Here is an 18,167-nt window from a genome sequence, read left to right as displayed (position 1 = left end):
AGAACAACTACAATGGATCAACAAATGAAAAATAGACGAAAGTTTATTTCTATAATCACATAAAGTTTCATTATGAACATTTACTGTAGTTTTTCATAATAAATATAAAAATCTGTAGTTTTTAAAATTTTTTTACTATAACACACTGTTATAAGCATTTATTACATATAGTAATGATAATTAATGGACAGTTATTGAAAGTGAAGTTCTTCCTGAAAAAAGGTGCAAAAGAATTGGCAAAAAAGACATTTTCTGACACTTTTATTGTAGAAACTTCATAAATAAATCTAGGCCTGTACTAATGGTCATCTTAAAACTGTTGAACAACCTCCAGACTTCATGTACACACTGGAGATGACAGGATGATGAGTGCCAGCGTCTTTGAGTTTCAGAAACTGTTGACCTTTGTCAGACTCCATCAGACGTCATCGAGCGTCTTCTCAGTGGAACAACAACAATCAGCCGCGGTGTCGAAAACACAAGATAACATCTCCTGAACACCAAACGTCTCACACATCTACGCCTACATTTTTCCTCTTCTGCACACACCAAACAGAAGCCCAACTGTTGGATTCCCCTCTGAGCTGCTGGGATTAAACCCTAAATCATGGAGCTTTAAGTGTGTGTGAGTCGGTGGGAGATGACGTGTCCAGTGGGTGTTCTGTGGACAAACTGACCCTGTGGACCCACACCGCCTCGTCCTGTCTTTGTCTGAGTCCACAGGAAGCAGAGCTGCAGGTTAGCGTCGGGCTTCCTGTCCTGGCTGAGTGTCTGTACACAGAAGAGGAGGAGGAAGAGGAGGGGGAGGAGGAGGAGGAGGAGGAGGAGGGGGAGGGGGTCGGTTGGTCTTGTGTAGCCCTATGAAGAGCCGGCTTTGCCTCCCTGTTTCCATGACAACCGCTCTCCTACAGTATTCATCCGTGGGATGGCCTCTGCATCTGAAAGCAGTTCCCAGCGGTGTCTCTTTCCTTCAGCCTCGCTCTCCTCCTCTCCCTCCTCTTCTTCCTCTTCTTCCTCTTCTTCTGCTGTCTGTTTCTTAAAAGCACTTCATCTTGTCTCTCTGCTGTACTTTTAAATCTCCCAGTCCGAGCATCATTTGCATCTGAATCGGGGCTGAATTCCGCCCTTGTTCCCTGGTTAAATTCCCCAGGACGACAGGCTCGGACGTGCAGTCAGCGCACACTTTAAATATTTAGACCGACTGTCCTGTCAGCTCGCAAATATTAACCCTTTATCATCTGAGACATGATTTCAATGAAACACGCCGCTGTGAATTTATCATAAAAGCTGCTGTGAGTATGTGCTTGTGTTCTTTTTCTCCAGTGGTTTTGTTTTACTGTGTGTTTTAGGGTGAAAACAGGTGGAAGAACAGAAAAAGACAAAGAGAGAAATTGAAGTTTGACAGGTTTGGACTAAATAAGACACTCAGAATGTACATCAATAAGAGATTTAGGATGTTGAACATCAACTGTGAACTGGAACAGACTGAACAACAACAAGGATTTGAATTTGGGCCCAGTAGTTTTAGTTTTGGGCTTTTTTCCTTTTCTTTTTTTTTTTTCTAAATCAGTCCAGCGGCTTTTTGACACCTGATTGAACTCCACAAAGCAGTTACACGGTTAAAAAAAATGAATAAAATAAGCAACATAATTAACAAAAACAGCCTAAGTGATCAATAAAATGAACAAAAATGAATAATAAATCGACAAAAAAATCGTAACATGAACAAAATAAGTCAAACAACAAAACTGAAGAAAAAAGAATAAAATAAAACAAAAAAGTGTAGGAAAATAAAACAAAATAAGCCAATGAAAATAGTAAATAACATAAAAAAAATACACAAAAATTTACTAAAATGAAGTATGAAAAAAAAGATTAAAATAAGCAACAAGGATTTGAAATTGGTCCCAGTAGTTTTAGTTTTTGGCTTTTTTTTTTCTAAATCTGTTCAGCTGCTTTTTGACACCTGTTTGAACTCCAAAAAGCAGTTACACGGTCAAATAAAAAAAAAGAATAAAATAAGCAACATAAACAGATAAACAGCCAAAGTGATCAATGAAATGAACAAAAATGAATAATAAACCAACAAAATAATAAGTAACATCAATAAAATAAGTCAAACAGCAAAACTGAAGAAAAAAAAGAAAACCAAAAAATGTAGGAAAATAAAACAAAATAAGCCAATACAAAAAAAATAAATGACATGAAAAAATGTGCAAAAAATTTACTAAAATGACGTAAAAAAAAATAAAATACAATAAAATTAGTAACAAGGATTTGAATTTGGGCCCAGTAAGCAACAAAATGAACAAAAATTAATAATAAACCAACAAAATAATAAATAACATGAACAAAATAAGCCACAAACTGAACAAAATCGAAGAAAAAAATTATAAAATAAAAAACAAAATGTAGGAAAATAAACTAAACAAATAATAAATAACATAAAAAATATGCAAAAAAAATGACTTAATGAAGTAAAAATAAATAAGTAGAGTAAGTAAGTAAGTAAGAGGGATTTGAATTTGGGCCCGGTAGTTTTTGTTTTGGGCAATTTTTTTTTCCTAAATCTAAAAACACAGTAAAAAAAAAAAAAAATTAAGGAAAATCACCACAACACTGAAAATAACAGTAACAACAAAAAACAACAAAGAAAATGGTGTAAAAATAAATAAATAAATAAATAAAAAAGCTCAAACCGTCTATTTTTATAGTGAGTCGGTCTCACTCACTGCTCTGTGTTTGACCCCCCATTCCACAGGTGGTGGTGGGGGGTGAACTGAGCATGCTCAGATGTCTATGGACAGAACAAGGTCTACTCTATCAGCACATTTTTAAATTTCTCCTATTGTGCAAACGGTTGAATTTCTCTAAGTATATAAAATAAATCCTACATATAGAACGCTCACCACAGACACACCAGGGGTTAAAGGGTTAAAGACAAAGAACTCTGGGCTCGACAGGACCCTCGCTTTTTATGTTGCAATATTGTTCTCCCAAAGCCCCCGTTAATGATTACTCCGAGCGGAGATTTGCAGTGAAATGATCAGAGTTGAGTGTAAAAGCAGAAAACAGCACCAGTCGTTCAGATAAAAAAAAAAAACCCTCCGAGGCTTGAACAAATCCAACACAGAGGCGTTTGTTTTCTGTTGGAACCAAACCTGCTTCCTTTCTACGGCAGGTTGAGTGGTTGTGGGGGTAAAAGCCGTGCGACCTACATACGGCGTCCAGGTTCAGTCTGTCCGGGCCTTCAGGAACGCATTAAAATGTCAGCGTCGGTCCAGCTGGACGGGGACCCCCATCCACAGTGGGCGGGACCACGCACACTGCACACGCTCCTCATTGGTCGAGAGGGTAAATGTAGAGAATGCAGCCGCGAGAAACCTTCAGTGGAGTGTGTTTGGTAACGCACACTGGAAAGAGAACACAAAACAGAACACTGATCTAAGCAGGGGTGGAAGAAAGTATCGGTTCTGCAATATAACATGATATTTCATTTCATGACACGGTATTGATATTAAAAAAAACTGTATCAGTATTTTTAGGTATTTATTCAAATGGAGATATGGCAGAGGTTCATGTTTTTGCTTTTTATTGTTTTTTGGGGAATCCTGCAAGCTCTTTTATTTCTGTACTCACATGGGTATTTTACTCTTTTATTTCTATATTCACATGGGTATTTTGCTCTTTTATTTCTGTACTCACATGGGTATTTTACTCTTTTATTTCTATATTCACATGGGTATTTTACTCTTTTATTTCTGTAGTCACATGGGTATTTTACTCTTTTATTTCTATATTCACATGGGTATTTTACTCTTTTATTTCTGTAGTCACATGGGTATTTTACTCTTTTATTTCTATATTCACATGGGTATTTTACTCTTTTATTTCTATATTCACATGGGTATTTTGCTCTTTTATTTCTGTACTCACATGGGTATTTTACTCTTTTATTTCTATATTCACATGGGTATTTTACTCTTTTATTTCTGTAGTCACATGGGTATTTTACTCTTTTATTTCTATATTCACATGGGTATTTTACTCTTTTATTTCAATATTCACATGGGTATTTTACTCTTTTATTTCAACATTCACATGGGTATTTTACTCTTTTATTTCTATATTCACATGGGTATTTTACTCTTTTATTTCTATATTCACATGGGTATTTTACTCTTTTATTTCTGTAGTCACATGGGTATTTTACTCTTTTATTTCTATATTCACATGGGTATTTTACTCTTTTATTTCTGTAGTCACATGGGTATTTTACTCTTTTATTTCTATATTCACATGGGTATTTTACTCTTTTATTTCTATATTCACATGGGTATTTTACTCTTTTATTTCTGTAGTCACATGGGTATTTTAATCTTTTATTTCTATATTCACATGGGTATTTTACTCTTTTATTTCTATATTCACATGGGTATTTTACTCTTTTATTTCTATATTCTCATGGGTATTTTACTCTTTTATTTCTATATTCACATGGGTATTTTACTCTTATTTCTGTACTCACATGGGTATTTTGCTCTTTTATTTCTATACTCACATGGGTATTTTGCTCTTTTATTTCTATATTCACATGGGTATTTTACTCTTTTATTTCTATACTCACATGGGTATTTTACTCTTTTATTTCTATACTCACATGGGTATTTTACTCTTTTATTTCTATACTCACATGGGTATTTTACTCTTTTATTTCTATATTCACATGGGTATTTTGCTCTTTTATTTCTATATTCACATGGGTATTTTACTCTTTTATTTCTATACTCACATGGGTATTTTACTCTTTTATTTCTATACTCACATGGGTATTTTACTCTTTTATTTCTATACTCACATGGGTATTTTACTCTTTTATTTCTATATTCACATGGGTATTTTGCTCTTTTATTTCTATACTCACATGGGTATTTTGCTCTTTTATTTCTATACTCACATGGGTATTTTACTCTTTTATTTCTATACTCACATGGGTATTTACTCTTTTATTTCTATATTCACATGGGTATTTTACTCTTTTATTTCTATATTCACATGGGTATTTTGCTCTTTTATTTCTATACTCACATGGGTATTTTGCTCTTTTATTTCTATATTCACATGGGTATTTTACTCTTTTATTTCTATACTCACATGGGTATTTTGCTCTTTTATTTCTATATTCACATGGGTATTTTACTCTTTTATTTCTATATTCACATGGGCATTTTACTCTTTTATTTCTATATTCACATGGGTATTTTACTCTTTTATTTCTATATTCACATGGGCATTTTACTCTTTTATTTCTATATTCACATGGGTATTTTACTCTTATTTCTATATTCACATGGGTATTTTACTCTTATTTCTATATTCACATGGGTATTTTACTCTTTTATTTCTATACTCACATGGGTATTTTGCTCTTTTATTTCTATATTCACATGGGTATTTTGCTCTTTTATTTCTATATTCACATGGGTATTTTGCTCTTTTATTTCTATATTCACATGGGCATTTTACTCTTTTATTTCTATATTCACATGGGTATTTTACTCTTATTTCTATATTCACATGGGTATTTTACTCTTATTTCTATATTCACATGGGTATTTTACTCTTTTATTTCTATACTCACATGGGTATTTTGCTCTTTTATTTCTATACTCACATGGGTATTTTGCTCTTTTATTTCTATACTCACATGGGTATTTACTCTTTTATTTCTATATTCACATGGGTATTTACTCTTATTTCTATATTCATATGGGTATTTTGCTCTTTTATTTCTACACTCACATGGGTATTTTGCTCTTTTATTTCTATACTCACATGGGTATTTACTCTTTTATTTCTATATTCACATGGGTATTTTGCTCTTTTATTTCTACACTCACATGGGTATTTTGCTCTTTTATTTCTATACTCACATGGGTATTTTGCTCTTTTATTTCTATACTCACATGGGTATTTTGCTCTTTTATTTCTATACTCACATGGGTATTTACTCTTTTATTTCTACACTCACATGGGTATTTTGCTCTTTTATTTCTATACTCACATGGGTATTTTGCTCTTTTATTTCTATACTCACATGGGTATTTTGCTCTTTTATTTCTATACTCACATGGGTATTTACTCTTTTATTTCTATATTCACATGGGTATTTACTCTTATTTCTATATTCATATGGGTATTTTGCTCCATTGTTTGTTTACTAAAAAGTAGTATTATGATACTGCAGGTCATACATGTAGTTTTTTTAAACTGATAACACTGTTTTGTTAAATCATGGTTATTTGAAGCATCCTAAAAGTACTTTTTACTGTCTGAGAGGCAGATGTTAGTTTCTTTGTTGGGTTTGAACAAAAAAAATGTTCTGATGTTGGATGATTCAGGGACTGAACACTATGCATTCATTTCACAACTAATAGAATATAAACATTTGAGCAGGATCTGAAACTGTAATGTCCGTAAACAAAATTTTGTTTATTTATTTATTGTTATTATTAATTAAAAAAAATTCATTTTTACAGAGGAAAGTTTTGTGATCAAGCTCTGATCAAATAAAAATGTGTTTAGTATTTGTGCATATTTATGGTATAATTAAATTTTTCCAGGAAATGTTCTCTTAGAAGAAGAAACAAAACAAACAAAAAATATTGCCTTGTTATCAGTATCGCGATACATCGTGATATATCGTATCATGGTCCTTGTATTGTGATTTGTATCATATTGGCAAATTCTTGCCAATACACACCCCTAGATCTAGGGCAGTTATGAAGCTCCATCACTGTTTACGTTGATGTTTATCTCACCGGCCGATATTCCATGAGCTGTTGTGAAGGTGCTGGGACCGTTGTTGTTGTTGTTGTCGTCATCTTCATCGTCATTGTCTTTGTCGTCATCTTCGCTGACGTCTTTGTCGTCTGTCCAGTACCATAGTAATAGGGCTGGGAACCTCGGTACGATACGATGCGATACGCTATACATGGCTCATGATAATATCTCTATATAGCAATACTGCGATTATTCATATATTGCTCGTAATAACCTACGATATATCCATGTGTTTATAAGGATGAAAAAAAAAGTCAGTACAAACAGCACTAGAGCAAAAACACTGACACTGTTTTAGTTCGACACAACTGGAAACAGGATGTTTTTTATGTGTCTGACAAACAGAAGTGGCTTTTCTATTGGATATATGTGGAAAACTGTACCGATATTTACTAAACGTAAAAAAAAGAGAAGCGCGTGATGTCGGTTTTTCCATTAAACCACAAATGCGATGATTTGTAGATTTATTATTGTGTGATGACATGAGAAGTCATTCCATAAACATGGCAACAAACGTAAATATTGTGTTAATTGTGTTAATTTACAGATATATTCATTATTATTATATATTACCCCTCTGTCTCGTACTAAATTCTAAAATGAATCAGTCTCCTGGTGTTTCCACACATACCGCACCATGTTTCTTTTAAAACTCTTCTTCTTCTTTGTTGTAACGTCCGTTAACATCGATTTTTTGCAATTCACGTGACTCTAGTTGCGGAAAAAGGCTTTAACTGCAGTTTTGTGTGATTAACCAATTGTGCTATGCCTGAAAAACCACCTCTCGCCAGCGCAAAAACTTTTAATCGAAGATCGAGGGTTTTGGCAAAATTGATGTTTTTTCATTAGGTGAAATTTTATATGCAAGTTATATTCGCGCAATTTGAGGGTCAATGTAAAAGCGACTAGTGTCATTATTTTAAACTCATTCAGAAAACACCACATCTCATTTGCACCATTGTTTGTTTTTTTATTCCTCTGTGACTTCGTCCCAATTTTCAGCCACTCCCAGGAAAAGCGCCCCCTGGAGGACATGTACAACAGTGACTAGACTCACTGAGGAAGAACCATGAAAGAAGTTTATTGCAGCTATATTGTAGTAATAATAATAATAATAAAAAAAACAACAACAATTTGCGATGAGAGCGCATCGATAATCCATCGTAAGATTAAATGTAACGATAGTTTGCTGTATCGATACTTTGTCATACTCCTACATAATGTCAAAATATTTTTATTTATTTATTTATTTATTTTACATATTGTTGTATTTCATCAACTTCAGCCGAAAACAAAAATATCAAATACTCAATAGCTATCATATTTTAACCCTTTAAATGCCATGTTTGTAATGGAAACAAACCATATTTTTTAATGCAAAAAAACAAATTTTTTATTTTTTTTTTAAATATTCTACATAAATATTTGATTCGTTATTTTTTTATTTGTTCCTCCTGTCATATGTCAATGATTAACACCAACATTAGTTCATATACATTATTATTTTTTGTTCTAGGTCAAATGTTAAATGTGTCAGTGTGTATTTTGTACTCACTTGGTAGAAGGGTGTTAGTGTAGGAATTTAACACTGTTTATTATGGGGTTGTTTTAGTGGATGAATCAGAATTATAAAAATCATGCAAAAATGAACAACTTTTGAATTCAGACCTAAAATAAATTTGATAAATAATATGACCTTTAATAACCTGAAGTGTAAAGTGTGCATAATACGCTCACCTGAATCCAGGAAGGTTAATTGTGCAGTTAATTGTTAATTGTGCCTTTTCTCTAGTCTGTTACCTACATACACATCTATGAGACCCTAATGTGATCAGCGCTGGGGGTCTTGGACCGAACACTTCAGGATCCACATGGTCGGTGAACATGTGTTTTCAGGCAGTAATGATGTGAAAACCATCAGTTTCTAATGTTAGAGCTGAAGACAGAGATGGTCCAGAGTCAGTCTGTGACATTTTCACATTCATCCAGTGAATCATCCTTCAGCCTGGAAGCTTTTACGTTCTCTGATGGAAAAAGTGACACCTCCAAGCATTAATGAGTTAAAGGGACACGTCCTGTTCAGTTATAATGTCGTCTGTGAGAATGGAATGGATTATTTTTTCTTCTGTTCTTTTATTTTAGGACTTGTAAGGTTTTCTGCTGCTGGTCTCAGGTCTGCATCAGAGGTACGCTATGTGGACACGTTGAATCCAGCTGTTTCTTTTCTAACAGAGGTCTGGGATACAAAACAATAATGACTAATGTCAGAATATAGTTTTATATTATGGGATAAATATCATTGCATTGGTTAGTTTGGTTTGAATTGTTATCTTTGCTTCCAAAATGCCTCAGAGATGGATTTGACTGATTTAGTTTTTTTTTTTATCATGACTATGATTTTAAATGTTCTACCTTGAGATTTCTAAAATATTTTTCATGCTCTAACTGTAAATAATAATTTTGTACCACAACTAACCATCTACTTTGATCATGTCACTGAGGAAGAAAAATCTAACACTAAATTTTAAGGAAATATTGATGTTTTTATCTCAAATCCTCATGAACAGGACATCTGACAGTTGTAGACATGATGTGTCCCAATATTTATATCCATATAGTTTATAAACATTTAAAATCATACCCATGGATTTAAAACAAATAAAATCAATCTTGCAAGAAATTAAGTAAAACCCACCTCTGAGGCATTTTGGAATTAAAGAATATTCTGGATTCTTTTGTCCTAATAGTGTACATGTGGATCTGAAAGAGCTGAAAGGGCTGTGGACATTTGCCTTTACTTATAAGGGTCCATATTTTGGTTGTATTTATATATATATATGTGCCTTTGTCCCATTTTTGGCAAATTTTTGAAAAGTTTTTGAAAAGATTGAAAGTGAAGACTCAATCTTAATCCCTGGGTCGACAGGGTATCAGTGAGGAGGGGCAAAATCTTGTGTGACTGGGGTATTAGTAAGCTCCGCCTACTTTTTCACTTGTTTAATTCATGTTTTTAAGATTTCTTTGGACACGTAACATTTACAGATGTTAAAGATGAGCTTGTATTTTAGTTTAAGGGAGAAACATAATGACAGAGGAGATCAACAGGTTTATGGATATGATGGTGAGAAGTTGAACCTGCAGGATTTAAGTGTGATGTTTGTCTTAGAGGTGGAAGTATGGATAGAAACTGCAGTATTTTTGTGCATTAAACTGAGCAGAGGCAAAACAGGATGAGTGAAGTTGTGGGTCAAAGGTCAGAGTTGGTGTCGGCCTCCGCAGACACGAGCAGAATCAATCATTCAAATTCTACCTCCGTCACGGAACGGCGGAGGTTCTGTTTTCATCTGGGTTTGTCTGTTTGTTTGTCTGTTAGCGAGATAACTCACAAAGTTATGGACAGATTTGGATGAAATTTTCAGGAAATGTTGATACTGGCACAAGGAACAAATGGTTACATTTTGGTGGTGATTGGGGGGATGGACGGACTGATCTGCCTTGGCGGAGGTCTGTGCTCTCTGCGTGCCGCTTCCAGTTATTTATATAGCACCAAATCCTATCAAAAGTTATCACATGACACTTTCCTTTTTGGGGCGAGAGAGAGAGAGAGAGAGAGAGAGAGAGAGAGAGAGAGAGAGAGAGAGAGAGAGAGAGAGAGAAAGAGAGAGAGAGAGAGAGAGAGAGAGAGAGAGAGAGAGAGAGAGAGAGAGGTTGGAGAAGGGGGAAATAGGAGGAGACACCTGGATGCACAGAAAACTGAACTGAACTGTTGAAGAAAGAAAACTCTCGTCAGTGAATCCCACTGACCCGTGGATACGTCTGCGTTTCTCAGCGGCGTTAATGAGCACAGATTCATCCTTCAGCCTCAGAAACAGCTCCTTCATGTTTAATGGGTTCACAGACAGACACAGTCTGGCACTAGAACAGAACACACTCCTGTCTGCTGATGAAACCACTGCAGCGGAATGAAACCAAGGAGAGACGGAGACGACGAAGACGAGGAGGAGGAACCGCTCTGCCTTTCATTTGGCCCTGGCACTTTGATTTCCAGACCTGAGGAGCAGGAACAGCTGAGAGGTGGCACAACACCTCCCTCAGAAGGAGAAGAAGAAGAAAGAAGAGGAGGAGGAGAAGGAGATGAAAGAGGAGGAGGAGGAGAAGGAGAAGAAGAGGAGGAAGGAGATGGAAAGACAAGAGGGCAGCTGCTGACAGTTAAGACGCTCCCTGGTGAGAGGGAGGAGGAAGAGGAGGGAGGAAAACCGAGAAGAGGAAGGAGGGGGAGGAGGAAGGAGGAGGAAGAGGAGGTGGAGGGGTTCCTCTTTTCTTTCTGTGTCAGTCTGCGGTTGGAGAGCACAGGGAGCAGCTCTGGGAGTTCCTTTGAGATTTTTTTTTTTGTTTGTTTTGTTTTTTTCTTTTTGTGTTTTTCCGTATTCATGCTTTATTTGTGTTGGGGGATTGGACGTGCAGCAGCAGCCGCAGGAGGAGCAGCAGGAGGAGGAACAGGAGCAGGAACAGGAGCAGCAGGAGGAGCAGCAGGAGGAGGAACAGGAGCAGGAGGAGGAACAAGAGCAGGAGCAGGAGGAAGAACAGGAGCATGGAGGCTAAGTCTGTGTTCAGCCTCCACCGAGCGCTGGCTCAGCCTGTCAGGATGTGCATGTTTGATTTCCCCGTCTCCATCCTGGACGACCTGGTGAGCTCGCAGCACGCCGACGCTGCAGACAGCGCTGTGTGTGTGTGTGTGTGTGTGTGTGTGCGCATTCCACAACATCAGTGCTCGTACCTGAATGTCAGTGTGTGTTTTCTTCTGATGTGTCGTGCGTATTTTTCTCATCTGCGTGTCTTCAGAGTGTGTGATGAGGCTGTAAAATCGATGCAAATATCATCAACATTCAGACGTGAGGGAACACGGTTGTTTCTGTTCAGCCTCTTGACACATGTTTAATAGATTTTGACATAATTTGAAGTGAAAAATGCACAAAATCACAATTCCCTTTAAAGTTGTGATCAATATCTGTTGACAGTCACAGTTGGATGTGTTTGGGGGAGCAGATGTTGTGCATAGATGAAAGTCATGTTTTTGGCCAAATTGTGAATCTGCATAAAAGGAATCAAATGAGTAAAGTTAAGCAGATTTGGCCAAAAATATGACTTAGGCGAGTATGCTATGAAGCTAATGATTTGCTAGCTAACATGCTGGAAATTGCAGAGTAAGAATGCATTGTGTCTTGTATTCGAACAGCCAAAACATGACGGTATACGTCCACATCTTCACACACATTCACCTCAGAAAACACTAAGCTGCAGTGTTGCAAAGAATCATAAAGGAAGCTTTTGTTGTGTTGTCACCCTGACCAAAGAAGAATCAGAATCAGAACACTTTTTTTACCCTCCGGTATCCCATCCAGTAAGGCCCTTACTAAGCACCGAGTGTGCCTTTTTGGCACATTTGTGGAATAATGTCAAAAAAATGTTCATACAGTTTGTTTTTAATTCTTTTACACTTTTTTCTATTTCATCAACTTGAGCCATAAATAAAAATATCAAATACTCAATAATTGTCACATTTTTTTACCCTTTAAATGCCGTGTTTGTAATGTAAACAAACCATTTTTTGGATGCAAAAAACATAATTTTTTTTTTACAATATACTACATAAAAATTGGATCACATATTTGATTTTTTCATCCTGGCATATGTCAGTGATTAACAGCAACATTGGTTAATTTGCATTATTATTTTTGGCGCTAGGTCAAATGTTCAAAAATACAGCGTGTGTCACCAAGTGTGCCAAAAATGCACACCTATAAATCAAACTATTAAATATTATATTTTGATTTATTTTTCTGCTCTAATTTGATTTTATTTTTGTAAATCAAGGTCAGCCCTAATCATACATATCAAATGGAAGAAATAGTGCATTTTAGGCACACTTGGGAGACAGACGCTAGTCTGGTCATTTTCTTTTGTTTACAATGTGCACATTTTAGTTGGTGGACAGAATTTTAAAGATCATGCAAAAATGAACAACTTTTGAATTCTAACCTTATTTAAATTGTGAAAAATAATAGGAAATTTTTTAGCACGAAGTGCAAAGTGTGCCTAAAAGGTGCACCCGGATACCGGAGGGTTAATCCAAGAGGGAAATTATTGGATGTTACAGTCGCTCCAGTCAAGTAGAATAAAAAACGTAGCAGGAAAAAAGTATCAATACAACAAAAAAGAAAAAAAAAAAAAGTAACAACAAATATACCAAATATACATATGGAAACACTCTATTTAGACACAATTTGTGCAATATGTACTAGACAATGTATTATCAGTATGATAATTAAAGAAATATACATAAATAAGTGCAAAAATATTGTGTTATTAAAAATTCTATGGTTATAATTAGGAAAACCTATATTTTTAGGTGAAAATGTGTAATGACTAGTATTGCAATCGTCACAGTGGCTCCATGACTTTTCTATGTGCATCTGTTCATCAGCTTATGTTTTTCAGAGACAATGAAATACAAAAATAACCAGTATCGATAAAACCACGACTTTTATGTCAAACCAAAAATCGGACATAAATGCAGTGTAATTTTTCATATCGATCAACCCGATCATCAGGTCTTTCAGTAAAAGCAACATGTGTTTTTGCACACTTTTATCACACAGAACTCTAAATATCTTATATATAAATAAAGGTGAAATAAATAAATAAAATATATTAGTTTGAGCCTTTATCTGAAGTGTCACATCCAGAACACAGGAGCTGCTGTTGGTGGTGAATGAGTCATGTTCTCTAAACGGAAGGGAACATGTTTGTTTGGCACAAACGCCAGCAAAAGTCACATCATCATCATTTTTATATTTTGTTTTTTCTGTGAAAATGAAATTGCAGAAATGGTCCGTCCTGCTCCAGTCATGACTCACATCACAACTGCAATATCCATCAAAAACAGAAGTCATAACATCTTTTTTTATTTTAGTGCTTGAGTGTATTCTAGCTCTGTTTATATGTGTGTGTTGGAAGTGGCACACATTAAAGTTGTAAGTACGTGAGTGAAAAATGCATGTATGTCCTTACGTCTGAGTACATTTAAGAGTTTATTGCATCTGTCTGTGTGGGTTGGACTGACTCTGCTTCTAAAAGGAACATAACATGCACATTTTCATAAGGTTTTATCCAAAAAGACAGTAAAATATGTGATTTTGCTGCACTGGGATTGAGTGTGTATCTGTTTTTTTTTTGTCTGTGTTCTTGTATTTGTAAACTAGTAACTGGATAGAACTCATATTAAAGTATATTAACCTGCAAAGACCTAAACAGCCTCTTTGGATCTAAACTGTTTAATACCTGTTAATCCACTAATCCTATTAATGCATGTAAATAATTGGTGCAAAATACAGTTTTACCTCAATTATACACAGGATAAATACCAAAAACTTGTAAAATGAGAATGAAATGAGTAAAATACTTGAAAAATAAGGAAAAAATGAACTGAAAAACCTTGAAATATGGCATAAAACTGAACAAATCCTTTTGAAGTGAGGAGAAAGTGAGCAAAATACTTAAAAAATGAGGAGAGTTCATCATTTCATCCCATCCAGAACCCTGTATTTATTCAGTTAACCCTCAAAAACCAAAACCATCTACTGATCTAAACTGTTTCATACCTGTTGATCCACTAATCCTATCAATACATGGAAATAACTGGTTTAAACGGATGTGGAAACACCGTCATCTTCCATAACATTGATTCACCAGTAAAACCCGTGGAGTTGGATCAGTGACAGTGGATGGACACACTGGGTTTATGTGTATACTAATAAATAGTAAATCAAAGGAACAAAAACTAAAAAAAAAATTACAAAATAATAAATAATGTGGAAAGAAATACGCAAAAAAGAATAAAACTAAGAAAAATCAATAAAATAACCAACAAAATGAACAAAGCAGCCAAAGTAAACTATAAAATGACATTCCATTCTATTCTTCTCCATTCTATTCTGTCTATTCTATTTTATTCTATATGTATTATATTCTGTTCTGTTGTTCTGTTCTATTCTGTCAGTTCTATTCTATGTGTCTTATTTTCTGTTATGTTCTATTCCATTCTATTCTATCTGTTGTGTTCTATTTTGTTCTGTTGTATTCTTTTCTATTGTATTCCATTCTATGTCTCATATTTGGTTCTAATCTATTCTGTTTAATTCTATTCTATTCTGTCTGTTCTATTCTATTCTATTCTATTCTATTCTATTCTATTCTATTCTATTCTATTCTATTCTGTCTGTTCTATTCTATTTGTTTCTATTCTAGTCTATTCTGTCTGTTTTATTCTATCTATTCTGTGCTGTTCTATTCTGTTATGTTCTATTCCATTCTATTCTATCTGTTGTATTCTATTTTGTTCTGTTCTATTGTATTCTTTTCTATTGTATTCCATTCTATGTTTCATATTTGGTTCTATTCTATTCTATTCTATTCTATTCTATTCTATTCTATTCTATTCTATTCTATTCTATTCTATTCTATGTGTCTCATATTCTATTCTATGTGTCTCATATTCTATTCTATTCTATTCTATTCTATTCTATTCTATTCTGTCTCATATTCTATTCTATTCTATTCTATTCTATTCTATTCTATTCTATGTGTCTCATATTCTATTCTATTCTATTCTATTCTATTCTATTCTATTCTATGTGTCTCATATTCTATTCTATTCTATTCTATTCTATGTGTCTCATATTCTATTCTATTCTATTCTATTCTATTCTATTCTATTCTATTCTATTCTATTCTATGTGTCTCATATTCTATTCTATTCTATTCTATTCTATGTGTCTCATATTCTATTCTATTCTATTCTATTCTATGTGTCTCATATTCTGTTCTATTCTATTCTATTCTATGTGTCTCATATTCTATTCTATTCTATTCTATTCTATTCTATTCTATTCTATTCTATTCTATTCTATTCTATTCTATGTGTCTCATATTCTATTCTATTCTATTCTATTCTATTCATTTCTGTTCTATTCTATTCTATGTGTCTCATATTCTATTCTATTCTATTCTATTCTATTCTATTCTATTCTATTCTGTTCTGTTCTGTTCTATTCTATTCTATTCCCTCTGGTTGTGTTGTACTTTCTGGGTCCATCTCAGAACCAGAACACTCTGGAGTCTGTTTTACTCTCTCACTTGTTCTTCTTGTTTGTGTTGCGTTACTAAATCAGATCGGACGCCGGCGTGTGTGAAAGCCGCCGTTGTTGTGTTTTCGTGCGTTGTCGCGCCGCCATCGCCGCCTCAAACCGCTGTATCCAGGCAACGGCGTCCCTGCAGACGAGGCCGTGCCCTTTGATATGATGACATGTTGGCTCGTGCGCCTGATCCCTGATGAAGGTCCACCTGTTCAGGCTTGTTCTTAAACCCCAGACTGATGATGCCTTCAGGTGCTGTAGGGAACATGAGCATTTCCACCAGTGAATTTGAAATGACCAGTGCGTTGTGTTCAAGTGCTTTTGGTGTAGTAGAAAAATGGCTGATGCACAGTTTATGCTGACCTGCCACTTGAGTAAAAGAGTTTTAGATGTTTTAATTCATCTGATACAGCAGTTGTTTTTTTTTTTTTCATTCATTCATTCATTTAAGAAAGTCTTTTTTTAATTGTTTTTCTTTTTCCACATTTTTAATGAAAACAGTGTTTATCATTTGCGATTGTTTTTATCTCGACAACTCGTGTATCACATGTTTTCCCAGTTTTCCAGCGGAAAATGCAACATAAGGGGGCGTTTGTGTGCAATTTTTGAGTTCGTAACTAGTTTTTACCATAATTCGCATAGCACAACGGGATATCATGACTCACGTAAACATAAAATGGCGCTGAACAACACGCAAAAGGTTGAAAATGTGTACGTATAGCACGCCAAATGTCATAAGAACGGACGTGACATACAACGCGATGCCATGAGATCAGTTTCTATAGCACATGAATGCAGCATGAATGTAGAGAAGGAGGCATTCAGGTGCTTCTGTTCATCAGGGCGTTTAGAGGTGGGGCTACGTGTGCCACAAACCAGAGACTAAACTGGTCTGAAGTCAGAATTCCCCTTCAGGGCTCAAGGTTCGTTTATTGTCATTCATTCAATGAGGAACATGAAGAATGAAATGTGTACTCAGGTTCTAGCTGTAAGATAAGAAATAGGATAAAAAATAGTAGAAATATCGAAAACGCGCACATTTATTTATTTTTATTTATTTATTTTGCACTCAACAACAAATTAAACAAAGAAACAGATTGTGCAGGTGAAATCAGGTGAGATAAATTAATGTCATCTCATTATGATATTAGCATAAAGACAATAAAAATAAAACAATGATAGACTAAGTACAACAAAAATATAAACAGAGATTAAAAGAAAGAAACACAAGTAAAACACATTCACAAACCAAATTTTAGTTTTAATATATCTAAGTTTATGTGCATTTGAATATTTTTTAACTTATTTTGTCTAATGTGTTATTAATTATAAATTTTGTATTGCAAAACTTGTACTCATCTGTGTTGGGGTATTTTAAATGTGTGTTTTAGAAATTGCATTTTTTAACCTTGTGTTACCTTTAAGGGTGATGATTCAACATCTGTCCAGTTACTGCAGATGAAAAATAACCATTATTGTAACTCTGGTGTGTTTACAGTGATGTGAATTAATGTACGACGTCCCTGTTAAATGAATCAAAGAAAGAAAAAAAGACTGAGTCAAACATTAAAATTTTTCAGACAAAAACAGAATAAGGTGGAAAACCCACAGATCCAACTGGAATAACCTGTCAGTGAAGTCTGCTGCGTTCAGGTGCAGATGTGCAGTGCGTAACTTTGAGCGCTCACACAGAAACTCTCCACCTGTGAGAACGTGTTCGGCGCCGACTCTCACACAGACCCCACGGCGGCGAGCGCTGAAGTGAAGGGTCATATTCTAAAGGTTGTATTATTTCATCCAACACGTGGAACCATAATATTTGATTGGCTTTGACCTTCGGCGCCGCTGGAGCTCCGTTCTCTGCGTACAGTCGGATTGTGTTTCACGTGGTCTGGATTCCCCCGGTGGGTCGGATGAAGGAGACGTTTGGACCAAAGTGGACTCAAAGCAGGAAACTGGGAGGGGTTTATTTGACAGAAGTGACCCCGTTTACATGACTGTAAAAATCGAATAACTGGGAGGAATCAGGTGGTAGTAATAATCAGATCTGATGTGTTTACATGCACTGCAGAAATAGGATAAATGAAAAACTCTAGTTTAGATGTTTCAGTCCATTATTTTATGTCTTCT

At 35.0% G+C, this 18,167-nt stretch overlaps 1 protein-coding gene across 2 annotated transcripts in view; it reads left to right on the top strand.

Moving 5' to 3' along the window:
• LOC115425887 (ral guanine nucleotide dissociation stimulator-like) overlaps positions 1–18,167 on the top strand; it is a 101,901-nt gene that overhangs the window by 11,267 nt on the left and 72,467 nt on the right. Inside the window, exon 1 of one of the 2 annotated variants that reach the window (XM_030143738.1) lies at positions 11,384–11,530. The exons of the other annotated variant lie outside the window; for it this stretch is intronic. Within the exon in view, the coding sequence (XP_029999598.1) occupies positions 11,435–11,530 (96 nt within the window). The 5' untranslated portion in view covers positions 11,384–11,434. Of the gene's footprint in view, positions 1–11,383; positions 11,531–18,167 lie in introns of those variants that run through there. 2 annotated transcript variants of the gene reach the window in all.

Source organism: Sphaeramia orbicularis, chromosome 9, assembly GCF_902148855.1.
Source record: "Sphaeramia orbicularis chromosome 9, fSphaOr1.1, whole genome shotgun sequence".
Taxonomy (NCBI): Eukaryota; Metazoa; Chordata; class Actinopteri; order Kurtiformes; family Apogonidae; genus Sphaeramia; species Sphaeramia orbicularis.
The sequence above is the reverse complement of the archived record's forward strand: the minus strand, read 5'-3'. Positions and strand labels throughout refer to the sequence as shown.